General features: G+C 36.8%; 1 protein-coding gene across 1 annotated transcript in view; it reads left to right on the top strand.

Annotated features, from left to right (window-relative positions):
• CLGN (calmegin) overlaps positions 1–14420 on the top strand; it is a 59048-nt gene that overhangs the window by 33028 nt on the left and 11600 nt on the right. Inside the window, exons 9-10 of the mRNA XM_044225769.1 lie at positions 13487–13600; positions 13780–13930. Coding sequence (XP_044081704.1) covers positions 13487–13600; positions 13780–13930 — 265 coding nt within the window. The remainder of the gene's footprint in view (positions 1–13486; positions 13601–13779; positions 13931–14420) is intronic.

The following is a 14420-nucleotide window of genomic DNA, read 5'->3' on the forward strand; positions in this document are numbered from 1 at the left end:
TAAGTATTTTCATTTTCATTTTAATTAATTTTTAATTTTCTTACCTTTTTCAGTATTTTTTGTTTGTTTGTTTCCAATGCTGTGTGTTGTGTGTGTGTAGGGGGTGGAATTCCATGACTCTAAAGCACCAACACTTTAATTTTAATTCTAAGTTAATCTTTATCATATATGTTTGTGTATATTTTATATAGTTAGTCTTTTCAGTTAATGATTACTGGGCTTAAAATAGCCGTATGTTCAGTGTTTGTGCACATAGAACTATTTGTCTAAAATAAGTGAACTAGTCCATATGAAAATTATACTTTGATAAATCTGACAGAAAACATGCAATTAAAATCCAGCAAATATAAAAAGGACAATATTTACTAACCAGGTGGACTGCAAGGTTATTCTAATATTGAAAATCAATCAATATAATACACCATACTAAGAAATGTTTTGAAATTCACCTATATTTGTGTTTATATCAGTAGTTAGTTTTGTTTTAGGGATCTGTAGGGATTTATTATAATTTGTTTGTCCAGTCACACATTGATGAAAGTTTTGGTTGTTTCTGGTTTGGGGCAATTTTGAATAAAGCCATTATAAACACTTGTGGACAGGGCTTTGTGTGACATAATTTTTCTTTTTTCTTTGGTAAATACCGAGGAGAGGGATTGTTGGGTTATACAGTAAGTATATGTTTAAATTTCTAAGAAACTTTCAAAATTTTCCAAAAGGATATACCATTTTGCATTTGCACCAATATTAAGTAAGAATTATAGATCTTATACATGTACAGCATTTGGTATTACCTGTTTTTTACTGAGATATAATTGACATATAACATTGTATCAGTTTAAGTGTACAACATAATGGCTTGATATCTGTGTAAATTCCAAAATGATGAGCACATTAAGTGTAATTAACATCCATTACCACATAGGTACAAATTTGTGTGTGTGTGTGTGTGTGTCTACACGCATGTGTGTGTGGGAAATTTTAAGGTCTACTCTCTTAGCAGCTTTCAAATACACAATACAGGATTATTAACTGTAGTCATATGGTGTACTTTCATCCTCAGGACTTAACTCATTTTATTTTATTATTTTTTTTTAAGATTTTATTTATTTATTTGACAGAAAGAAATCACAAGTAGATGGAGAGGCAGGCAGAGAGAGAGAGGGGGAAGCAGGCTCCCTGCTGACAGAGAGCCCGATGCGGGACTCGATCCCAGGACCCTGAGATCATGACCTGAGCCGAAGGCAACGGCTTAACCCACTGAGCCACCCAGGCGCCCCTTAACTCATTTTATATAGAAGTTTGTACCTTTTGATCTTTTGATCTGTTTATTATTGTTTTTGTTTGGCTATTCTAAATGGTTTGTAGTGATATCTAATGTAGTTTTAATTTGCATTTCCCTGATAACTAATCATGTCGAGCCACTTTTCACCCACTCGCCATTCATATCATTTCTTTGATCCAGTATCTTTTCAACTTTTTTGTCTTAATTGGGTCCTTTTTTTATATCGAGTTATGGAAGTTCTTTATATTCTGGATACAGGTATTATACTAGTTACGTTTTGCTCTGTAACAGATTATCCCAAAACCTAGCAGCTTGAGGCATTATCTCACAGTTTCTGTGATTCGGGAATCTGAGAACAGCTTAGCTGGGTCTTCTGGCTCTGGATTTCTCACAGGCTGCAGTTAAGATGTCAGCTGAAACTGTGGTCATCTAAAAGGCTTAACTGGGAGTGGCTCCAGTTTCAACCCCACCAAGTGTATTTTGGCAGCATTCCGTTTGTTGAGGGGCTGACTTGTCATTGTTGGATTGAGAGCCTCAATTCCTTGCTGGATGTTGACCAGAGTCGTTTTCCCTTGGTTCCTTGCAATCTAGACCTCTCCACAGAGAGAGACTCAGTTCCCTGCTGGATGTTGGCCAAAGTCCTCCCTTGGTTTCTTGTAGTCGAGGCCTCTCCATAGTGTGGCTCACAATATAGTAGCTCCCTTCAAGGAAGCAAAAGTGAGGGAAGAGAGAGTGTGGAGAAGATGGAAGTCACAGTTCATACTGGGTTAACAGTGTCCTCCAGAAACCCGTATCTACTCAGAACCTATGATTATGAGTTTGTTTGGAATTAGGATCTTTGCTGATATAATTAAGATGAGGTCATACTGAATTAGGATGGGCCCTACATCCAATGTGACTGGTGTTCTTAGAAGAAGAGGGACATTTGGACAGATAAGCACAAGGAGAACACCACGTGACAACTAAGGCAGAAGTGATGCATCTCCAAGCCAGCGGATGGCAAGTATTGCCAGCACCACTAGAAGCTAAGGAGAAACAAAGAAGGATCCTCCCCCAGAGCCTTGAGCCCTCTCAGAACTTTGACTTCTGGTCTCCAGAGTTCTGTCATTTTAAGGCTGTAGTTTGTGGTACTTTGTTTTTTTTTTGTTTTTTTTTTTTTCCCAATTTATTTATTTTCAGAAAAACAGTATTCATTATTTTTTCACCACACCCAGTGCTCCATGCAAGCTGTGCCCTCTATAATACCCACCACGTGGTACCCCAACCTCCCACCCCCCCGCCACTTCAAACCCCTCAGACTGTTTTTCAGAGTCCATAGTCTCTCATGGTTCACCTCCCCTTCCAATTTACCCAAATTGTAGTTTGTAGTTACGGCACCTCAGGAAACTAATAGATGGTCTTTTGTAACTCAATCTTGGAAGTAACATTACATCAGTAATTTCTGTTCATTAGTAGCAAGTTCTTAGGTCCAACCTACACTCAAGGAGAGGGGAGCACATGTGGGCATGAGTACTGGGAGGCAGGGATTATCGGAACCTATTTCAGAAGCTCCTGCCTCAGTCTGAGATGACTGCCGTCCTGGCACATTTCTTGATTCCAGCCTGTCAGAGACCCTAAGCAGAGGACCCAGGAAGGAGTGCCCAGATTCAGAAACCACAGTAATAAACATTATTTTAAGCCCTGAAACTTTGTGTTTATGCAGCAATAGTCAATTAATACAGATATGCATCATGCAGATATTTCCTCTCTCTCTGAGGATTGTCCTAATTTTCTTAATAGAGAACAGAGTTTTAAATTTTCATGAAGTTCCGTTTGTCAATATTTGTCTTTGACGATTCATGACTTTAGTGTCTTACCTAAGAAATCTTTGCCCAAATGAATGCCACAAAGATTTGCACTTTTTTCTAGACAAGTAACTAAAACTCTGTTCTAAGTTAACTGTATGTAGTGTGAGATCTAAAACAAGATTACTTTTTAAAAATATGGATCTCTAATTGTTTCAACACCTCTTGTCATCATGTCTGTAATGATCTGTACTGATGAGCCTGCTTTCATTTCTAACATGGTAATTTGCATTTTTTCTTAATGTATCTAACTAGAGGTTTATCAATTTAAAAAAATTTTTAAAGATTTTATTTATTTCTTTGAGAGAGTGAGAGAGCAAGTAAGAGAGCACCAGGAGGACCAGCAGAGGGTGAGCGAGAAGCAGACACCCCGCTGAGCAGGGACCCTGGATGCAGGGCTCTATCCCAGGACCTGGGGATCATGATCTGAGCTGAAGGCAGCTCCTTAACCCACTGAGCCACCCAGATACCCTGAAGTTTATTAATTTTATTGATCTTTCAGAAGAACTGGCTTTTGTTTTAGTTTTTCCCCATTTATTGACCTTTTTAAGATTTTGTTACTTCTTCGTCCTTGAAGCAAATTATTGCTTCTTCTTTTTTTTTTTTGGCCTTATTAAGTTAGAAAGTCTCTCCTGGTAGAAGTAGCTGTACATTTTCTCTAAACACTGCTTTGACTATGTTTCACAAATATATGTTACTTATAAGAACATTCAGTCATTCAGTTCATGTTGTTTTCTAATTTCATTAGTGATTTTTTTCTTTGATCCATGTGTTTTTAAATGTGTTGCTTTGGTGGCAATTATTTGGGATTTCCCAGATAAAATTTTCATTTTGACTCCCAACTTTTAATGCTATTGTCAGAAAATTTACAAATGTCTATTACATCAGTGTGGTTGAATGTGTCTATATATTTATTGGTTTTCAATCTGTTCTCTCACTGAGAGAAAAATATTAAAATCTCTAACTATGATGATAAGAATTGTCTGTATCTCCTTTGAGTTCTGTTAATTTTTGCTTCATGTATTTTGAAGATCTGTTACTACATCTATTTGCAGTATTTCATGACCTCTTGAAGAACTAACTGCTTTATTATTATAGAATAATGTCCTTCTTTTTAGTTGTTTTTTGTTTTGTTTTGTTTTTAATTTGGTGAAAGAACATTTACTGCTGCTGGGTAAGTGATCAATATGTTTCTTGAAGGAAATTTGGGGAATGAATAATATCCTTCTTTATAAACTCTTGTAATACTCTGTCTTAACATCTGCTTTAGTCTCATACTGAGTCAACAGTCCTGCTTTTTTTTAAATCATGTTTCCATTGAATATTATTTTCCATTATTTACCTGTAACCTATATATGCCTTTATTTTTTAAATTGACTTTCTTATAGGCAACCTGTATGTGGTCTTGTCTTTTAAGTGGAGTGTTTTAAACCATCTACATTTAATGTAATTATTAATATGGTTGGATAAATTGTACTTGTTTTCTTCCTACTTGTTTTCTGTTTGTCCCATATATTCTCTACTTTAGAAAATATTTTTCCTGAATTCTTTTAGATTGAGTTATTTTGTTTTATTTAATTTATTTTTTTTAATTTTTAAATTTTTTAATAAACATATAATGTATTTTTATCCCCAGGGGTACAGGTCTGTGAATCGCCAGGTTTACATATTCCACAGCACAAATCATAGCACATACCCTCCCCAATGTCCATATCCTTACCACCCTCTCCTGTCCCCCCTCCCCCCAGCAACCCTCAGTCTGTTTTTTGAGATTGAGGCTTTTATGGTTTGTCTCCCTCCTGATCCCATCTTCCTTCATTTTTTCTTTTCCTACTCCCCAAACCCCCCACATTGCATCTCCACTTCCTCATATCAGGGAGATCATATGATAGTTGTCTTTCTCCGATTGACTTATTTTGCTAAGCATAATATGCTCTAGTTCCATCCGTGTCATCACAAATGGCAAGATTTCATTTCTTTTGATGGCTGCATAGTATTCCATTGTATATATATACCACATCTTTATCTATTCATCTGTTGATGGACATCTAGGTTCTTTCCATAGTTTGGCTATTGTGGACATTGCTGCTATAAACATTCGGGTGCACGTGCCCCTTCGGAGCACCATGTTTGTATCTTTAGGATATATACCCAGTAGTGCAATCACTGGGTCATAGGGTAGCTCTATTTTCAGTTTTTTGAGGAACCTCCATGCTGTTTTCCAGAGAGGTTGCACGAGCTTGCATTCCCACCAACAGTGTAGGAGGGTTCCCCTCTCTCCGCATCCTTGCCTGCATCTGTCATTTCTTGACTTGATAATTTTAGCCATTCTGACTGGTGTGAGGTGGTATCTCACTGTCGTTTTGATTTGTATTTCCCTGATGCCGAGTGATGTGGAGCATTATTTCATGTGTCTGTTGGCCATCTGGATGTCTTCTTTGCAGAAATGTCTGTTCATGTCCTCTGTCCATTTCTTGATTGGATTATTTGTTCTTTGGGTGTTGAGTTTACTAAGCTCTTTATAGATTTTGGATACTAGCCCTTTATCTGATATGTCGTTTGCAAATATCTTCTCCCATTCTGCCAGTTGCCTTTTGGTTTTTTCAACTGTTTCCTTTGCTGTGCAAAAGCTTTTGATCTTGATGAAATCCCAATAGTTCATTTTTGCCTTTGGTTCTGTTGTCTTTGGCGATGTTCCTAGGAAGAAGTTGCTGTGGTTGAGATCAAAGAGGTTGCTGCCTGTGTTCTCCTCAAGGATTTTGATGGATTCCTTTCTCACATTGAGGTCCTTCATCCATTTTGAGTCTATTTTTGTGTGTGGTGTAAGGAAATAGTCCAATTTCATTTTTCTGCATGTGGCTGTCCAATTTTCCCAGCACCATTTGTTGAAGAGGCTGTCTTTTTTCTATTGGACATTTCTTCCTGCTTTGTTGAAGATTAGTTGACCACAGAGTTGAGAGTCTATTTCTGGGCTCTCTATTCTGTTCCATTGATCGATGTGTCTGTTCTTGTGCCAGTACCATACTGTCTTGATGATGACAGCTTTGTAATAGAGCTTGAAGTCTGGAATTGTGATGCCACCAACTTTGGCTTTCTTTTTCAATATTCCTTTGGCTATTCGAGGTCTTTTCTAGTTCCATATAAATTTTAGGATTATTTGTTCTATTTCTTTGAAAAAAATGAATGGGATTTTGGTAGGGATTGCATTAAATGTGTAGATTGCTTTAGGTAGAATAGACATTTTCTCAATATTTATTCTTCCAATCCAGGAGCATGGAAGATTTTTCCATTTCTTTGTGTCTTCCTCAATTTCTTTCATGAGTACTTTATAGTTTTCTGAGTATAGATTCTTTGCCTCTTTGGTTAGGTTTATTCCTAGGGTATCTTATGGTTTTGGGTGCAATTGTAAATGGGATTGACTCCTTACTTTCTCTTTCTTCTGTCTTGTTGTTAGTTTAAAGAAATGCAACTGATTTCTGTGCATTGACTTCATATCCTGACACTTTACTGAATTCCTATATGAGTTCTAGCAGTTTTGGAGTGGAGCCTTTTGGGTTTTCCACATATAGTATCATATCATCTGCAAAGAGTGATAGTTTGACTTCTTCTTTGCCAATTTGGATGCCTTCAATTTCTTTTTGTTGTCTGATTGCTGAGGCTAGGACTTCTAGTACTATGTTGAATAGCAGTGGTGATAACGGACATCCCTGCTGTGTTCCTGACCTTAGCAGAAAAGCTTTCAGTTTTTCTCCATTGAGAATGATATTTGCAGTGGGTTTTTCGTAGATGGATTTGATAATATTGAGGTATGTGCCCTCTATCCCTACACTTTGAAAGAGTTTTAATCAGGGAAGGATGCTGCACTTTGTCAAATGCTTTTTCAGCATCTATTGAGAGTATCATATGGTTCCTGTTCTCTCTTTTATTAATGTATTGTATCACATTGATTGATTTGCGGATGTTGAACCAACCTTGCAGCCCTGGAATAAATCCCACTTGGTCGTGGTGAATAATCCTTTTAATGTACTGTTGGATCCTATTGGCCAGTATTTTGGTTAGAATTTTCACATCTGTGTTCATCAAGGATATTGGTCTGTAATTCTCTTTTTTGATGGTATCCTTGTTTGGTTTGGGGACCAAGGTGATGCTGGCCTCATAAAATGAGTTTGGAAGTTTTCCTTCCATTTCTATTTTTTGGAAGAGTCTCAGGAGAATAGGAATGAATTCTTTAAATGTTTGGTAGAATTACCCTGGGAAGCCGTCTGGCCCTGACTTTTGTTTGTTAGGAGATTTTTGATGACTGTTTCAATCTCCTTACTGGTTATGGGTCTGTTTAGGTTTTCTATTTCTTCCTGATTCAGTTGGGTAGTTTATATGTCTCTAGAAATGTATCCATTTCTTCCAGATTGTCGAATTTGTCAGCATAGAGTTGCTCATAGTATGTTCTTATAATTGTTTGTATTTCTTTGGTGTTGGTTGTGATCTCTCCACTTTCATTCATGATTTTATTTATTTGGGTCCTTTCTCTTTTCTTTTTGATAAGTCTGGTCAGGGGTTTGTCAAACTTATTAATTCTTTCAAAGAACCAGCTCCTAATTTCGTTGATTTGTTCTATTGTTTTTTTGGTTTCTATTTCATTGATTTCTGCTCTGATCTTTATGATTTCTCTTCTCCTGCTAGGTTTAGGCTTTCTTTGTTGTTCTTTCTCCAGCTCCTTTAGGTGTAGAGTTAGGTTGTGTACTTGAGACCTTTCTTATTTCTTGAGAAAGGCTTGTACCACTATATATTTTCCTCTCAGGGCTGTCTTTGTTGTGTCCCACAGATTCTGAACCTTTGTGTTTTCATTATCATTTGTTTCCATGAATTTTTTCAATTCTTCTTTAATTTCCTGGTTGGCCCATTCATTTTTTAGAAGGATGTTGTTTAGTCTCCATGTATTTGGGTTCTTTCCAAATTTCCTCTTGTGATTGAGTTCTAGTTCAGAGCATTGTGGGCTGAAAATATGCAGGGAATGATCCCAATCTTTTGATACCAGTTGAGACCTGATTTATGACCCAGGATGTGGTCTATTCTGGAGAATGTTCCATGTGCACTAGAGAAGAATGTGTATTCTGTTATTTTGGGATGGAATGTTCTGAATATATCTGTGATGTCCATCTGGTCCAGTGTGTCATTTAAGGCCTTTATTTCCTTGTTGACCTTATGCTTAGATGATCTGTCCATTTCAGTGAGGGGGGTGTTAAAGTCCCCTACTATTATTGTATTATTGTCAATGTATTTCTTTGATTTTATTATTAATTGGTTTATGTAGTTGGCTGCTCCCATATTAGGGGCATAGATATTTAAAATTGTTAGGTCTTCTTGTTGGACAGACCCTTTGAGTATTTTATCGTGTCCTTCCTCATCTCTTATTATAGTCTTTGGCGTAAAATCTAATTGAGCTGGTATGAGGATTGCCACCCCAGCTTTCTTCTGATGTCCATTACCGTGGTACATTGTTTTCTACCCTCTCACTTTAAATCTGGAGGTGTCTTCAGGTCTAAAATGAGTTTCTTGTAGGCAGCATATTGATGGGTTTTTTTTTTAAGATTTTATTTATTTATTTGACAGGCAGATCACAAGTAGGCAGAGAGGCAGGCAGAGAGAGAGGAGGAAGCAGGCTCCCCACTGAGCAGAGAGCCCGATGCGGGGCTCGATCCCAGGACCCTGAGATCATGACCTGAGCCAAAGGCAGAGGCTTTAACCCACTGAGCCACCCAGGCTCCCCGAGTTTTGGTTTTTTATCCATTCTGATACCCTGTTTCTTTTGATTGGGGCATTTAGCCCATTAACATTCAGGGTAACTATTGAGAGATATGAATTTAGTGCCATTGTATTGCCTGTAAGATGACTGTTACTGTATATTATCTCTGTTTCTTTCTGATCTACTATTTTTAGTGTCTCTCATTGCTTAGAGGACCCCTTTCAATATTTCCTGTAGAGCTGGTTTGGTGTTTGCAAATTCTTTCAGTTTTTGTTTGTCCTAGAAGCTTTTTTTTTTTTTAAGATTTTATTTATTTATTTGACAGAGAGAGATCACAAGTAGATGGAGAGGCAGGCAGAGAGAGAGAGAGGGAAGCAGGCTCCCTGCCGAGCAGAGAGCTCGATGCAGGACTCGATCCCAGGACCCCGAGATCATGACCTGAGCCGAAGGCAGTGGCTTAACCCACTGAGCCACCCAGGTGCCCCAGTCCCGGAAGCTTTTTATCTCTCCTTCTATTTTCAATGAAAGCCTAGCCAGATATAGTATTCTTGGCTACATGTTTTTCTCATTTAGTGCTCTGAATATATCATGCCAGTTCTGTCTGGCTTGCCAGGTCTCTGTGGATAGGTCCGCTGCCAATCTAATGTTTTTACCCTTGTATGTTACAGACTTCTTTTCCCAGGCTGCTTTCAGGATTTTCTCTTTGTCGCTAAGACTTGTAAATTTTACTATCAGGTGACGGGGTGTGGACCTATTTTTATTGATTTTGAGGGGTCGTCTTTGCATCTCTTGGATTTTGATGTTTGTTCCCTTTGCCATATTAGGGAAATTCTCTACAGTAATTTCTCTCCAGTATACCTTCTACTCCCCTCTCTCTTCTTCTGGGATCCCAATTATTCTAATGTTGTGTCGTCTTATGGTGTCACTTGTCTCTCGAATTCTCTCCTTGTGGTCCAGTATTTGTTTGTCTCTCTTTTGCTCAGCTTCTTTATTCTCTGTCATTTGGTCTTCTATGTCACTAATTCTTTCTTCTGCCTCATTTATCCTAGCAGTAAGAGCTTCCATTTTTGATTGCACCTCATTAATAACTTTTTTGATTTCAACTTGGTTAGATTTTAGTTCTTTTATTTCTCCAGAAAGGGCTTTTATCTCTCTGGAGAGGGTTTCTCTAATATCTTCCATACCTTTTTCGAGTCCGGCCTAGAACCTTGAGAATCATCATTCTGAACTCTAGATCTGTCATATTACCAATGTCTGTATTGATTAGGTCCCCAGCCTTCAGTACTGCCTCTTGTTCTTTTTTTCATGGTGACATTTTGTCCAGATAATACTTGCTTTCTCCTCCTCTAGAATTCCACTGTACTCCTTGGTGAATGAAGTTGGTCTTGGCTGGGTTTCTTGTTGATCTTCTGGGGGAGGGGCCTGTTGTAGTGATTCTCAAGTGTCTTTGCCAGAGGTGGAATTGCCCCGCCGTTATCAGGGGTCAGGCTAAGTAATTGGCTTGGGTTTGCTTTCAGGAGTTTTTTTCCCTTGTTTTATTTTAGTCTTTTATTTTTTCTTTCCTATTGACATATTACCTTTTCCTCTGTGGTTTATTGTTTTAGTGTTGCTCCAGGGTTTATAATATGCATCTCTTAACTTATTTCAGGCTACTCTCATTTTACTACTTTATGTCTACTTTAATCTTAAAGGGTCTTATATTTTCCTCCTTCCATCCTTTGTGCTATTATCATACATTTAATTCCTCTATATATGTACTATGAAGGTCACACATATTTTTTCTTCAGTCAGCATCTTTTAATCTGACAGTTATTAGGAGAAAGTTCTATTATTTCATTATCTTTTCTGACACTCTTCTTTTGTATAGTTAAAGATTTCATCTGTTATTATTTTCCTTTTTTTATTTAAAGATTTTATTTACTTATTTTACGCACAGAGAAAGAGAGAGAGAAGGAGAGAGAGAGAGAGAAGGGAGAGCATAATCAAGGGGAGTGGCAAGCAGAAGGAAAGGGACATGCAGCTTCCCTGCTAAGCAGGGAGCCTGATGTGGGTCTCATTGTTGGGCTCAATGTGGGGCTCACTGTGGGGCTCAATCCCAGGACCCTGGGATCATGACCCACACTGAAGGCAGATGCTTAACAACTGAGCCACCCAGGTGCCCCATTTTCCTTCTTGGGAGAAACTTCTCTTAACATATTGAGGCACATGTCTGCTGTCACAGAATCCTCTTAACTTTTAATTATCTGAAAATTTATTTTTTAAAAGATTTTATTTATTTACTTGGCAGAGAGAAGAGAGATCACAAGTAGTCAGAGCAGCAGGCAAGAGAGAGAGGGGGAAGCAGGCTCCCTGCTGAGAAGAGAGCTGGATGCGGGGCTCCATCCCAGGACCCTGAGATCATGACCTGAGCCGAAGGCAAATTCTTAACCCACTGAGCCACCCAGGCACCCTGAAAATTTATTTTACCTTAATTTTTGAAGGATGTTTTCACTATGAATTATAGGTTTATGATTATTTTAAAACAATCATTTCTTGAGTTGTCTTGAGGCTTGTATTTTTGATGTTCTCATCCTTTTACTCCTTTACCTAATATATAATTTTTTCCTGTTTGTTTTTAAGATTCTTTGTTACTATTTTCAGCAGTTTGGTTTTGCTGTGCCTTGGGGGGTGGTGTTTGCCTTGCTTTTGACTTTGGGGATGTGGCTGTATAGTTTGTATCAAATTTGGGTAATATTTGGCTATTATTTCTTTGAATATATGTGCCTTCCCATCTCATTTACACCATGTAAATGTATGTTAGACTGCTTTATATTGTTTCACAGGTCGCTGAGGATCAATTCATTCCTTAAACCAAATTTTTTCTCTCTGCTTCATTTTGGAAAATGTCTACTCCTATTTCTTTAAGTTCTTGTTTGTTTGTAAAAGTTGGGGTTACTACCTACTCAGAAATAGAGTAGGTATTACTGGACAACCAAAAGTATTTACTTGTAAACTCTCTTATAGATAAAGAGAGCTACTGATTAGTAATAAAAAATGTCTTTGCTTTCAAGCAAATAGTATGATCGGGAAGCAGCTTTTACAAGGTAGGAAGAACAGTATAGTTTTTTAAAAATTAATAAAAAGTCATTTATTAATATATAACTTTTATGAATTCATACTTACAAAGGGCAGGACAACATCTCTCCTTGTGGATTTTCTTATGTTGTTTCATTTTTGTCTATCCATGAAAAGTAAGGCTGAGAAGTAAGTTTGCCTTTAAATGAGAGAAACTGCTTATAATAACCTCTTCTGATTGGTGATACATATTAGAATTTGTTTTATAAACTGCTAAAAGAAATACTCCCTTAAATTTTAAACTCTATTTACTCTGAGCTCAGACAGACTGGGTAACATTGATGTCAGGCAAGTGCAAGTCTTTACATATAGGTAGTTGATGATTTGAGTTTATTTTGTTACTTTGGTTAGTTTGAAAAATCATAATGTAACCTCTTGTTTAAAATATCAACTTTTCTATAAAGATGAAAATTAAAATTAGTAGTTCTATTCAGTACTTACTATGATTATATACTCTAGAATTTGTTTTCTAAGTGTTGTTTTTAAATGAAAATACAAAATTACTATAAAAATTACTAGAAAAAAAATTAAAAAAATAAAAAATTACTAGAATTAAGTATGGAGACAAAAAATAATACTTCAATAATATTGAAGTAGCGAAGACATTTTCAAACATGACATAAAATTGAGAATCATAAAAGGAATATCAGTAAGTTTCAACTATATGAAAATAAAATTATTTGAAAAGGCAGGGAAAAAAAACTACCTATCATAACTATATCAAAAAATACAATTTATATAGCTGACAGAGAGCTAATTTTGTATTAATTCCTAATATATTCCAGGATATTCATTATAGCATTATTTGTAATGGTACATTTTTGGAAACACTAAATGTCCCTCAATAGTAGTTGAGTTAAATAAATTATGGTTTATCCACAAATTAGAAAACTGTATAACTGTTTAGAACTGTACCTGAAATAGCTTATAGAGCTATCTTGGCATATAGTAGGCTTCCAGTATCTGTTTACTGATGAATGAATGAGTGTTAAAGTGAACAAAAGCACTGTTGAACATACTCTGTATAGAATGCTATCATTTGTGGGGTGCCTGGGTAGCTCAGTGGGTTGAAGCCTCTGCCTTCGGCTCAGGTCATGATCCTAGGGTTCTGGGATCAAGCCCCGCATTGGGCTTTTTGCACCGTGGGGAGCCTGCTTCCTCCTCTCTCTCTGCCTCCCTCTCTGTCTACTTGTGATCTTTCTCCCTGTCAAATAAATAAATAAAATCTTAAAAAAAAAAAAAGAATGCTATCATTTGTGTTTAAAAAAAAAAAAGAATATATACAAAGTGTGTGAATGCATGGAGCACACCAGGGAATATATACAAGAAAGTGACAAGTTAGCAGAAGATTTTGGTAGATGAGAGATGGAGGTGGTCATAGGCCCAAAGACTACCCAAAGAGGGTAGGAAATGACTTTTGGTGTCTTATGAATTTTGTAACATATGCACTTTTAAACTTTTTGAATAATTAATACTTGGCACAAAATACTGTCTTTGCAGGGATGAAAGTGAACCTGCCCAAATAGAAGATTTAAGTGTTGTTAAACCTGATGGCTGGCTTGATGATGAACCAAAATTTATTCCAGATCCTAATGCTGAAAAACCGGATGACTGGTAAACATTCTTCATCTTCACATGTTAATTTTGTACATTACTTACTTGCTTTTTATTACTAGTTCATATGACTGACAGAGACTTGAGGTCGCTCGCTGTACTTGAGGTCACTGTAAATGTGTAGATACACATTTTCATCTGTGGAACTTTTATGCTGAATTTTTTTCTGATTTCCTAAGGAATGAGGACATGGATGGAGAATGGGAGGCACCTCGTATTTCTAATCCAGCATGTCGAATTGGGTGTGGTGAGTGGACACCTCCGCTGATAGATAACCCCAAATACAAAGGAGTGTGGAGACCACCCATGATAGATAATCCTAACTACCAGGTAAAAACCACTTGTTCCAATTCCACAGTACAGTTGAAAATGCTGTGATACTTCCATTATATATCAGTTACTGATAACGTTATGTTAACTTTTAGAAATTTGATTTGTGATAGTATGTATTAACTATCTTAAGAAGTCAAGGAAAATAGACTCCAGCTAATTTATATTTTAAAAGTAAAGTATTCTTGGGGCACCTGGCTGGCTCAGTCCATGAAGTATGTGACTTTTGATGTCTGCATTCTAAGCGCAAGCCCCACATTGAGCATAGAGTTTACTTTAAAAAAAAATAGTAAAATATTCTTTATGTAATCTTCTGGGGGCATAATATTAAGCACTAAAGATCAATCACTACATACTGTTTTTTCCCTAGTAGTTGATGATTACTCTGAAATCAAGTTCTATTTTAGAATTAAACATAAGAAATGAGTTCTTTGCAGGAGACCTCACATTGTACATTTTAGTAATTGATGCCTGTGTTTAATTAATGTGC

This window comes from Neovison vison, chromosome 11, assembly GCF_020171115.1.
Source record: "Neovison vison isolate M4711 chromosome 11, ASM_NN_V1, whole genome shotgun sequence".
NCBI classification, from domain to species: Eukaryota; Metazoa; Chordata; class Mammalia; order Carnivora; family Mustelidae; genus Neogale; species Neogale vison.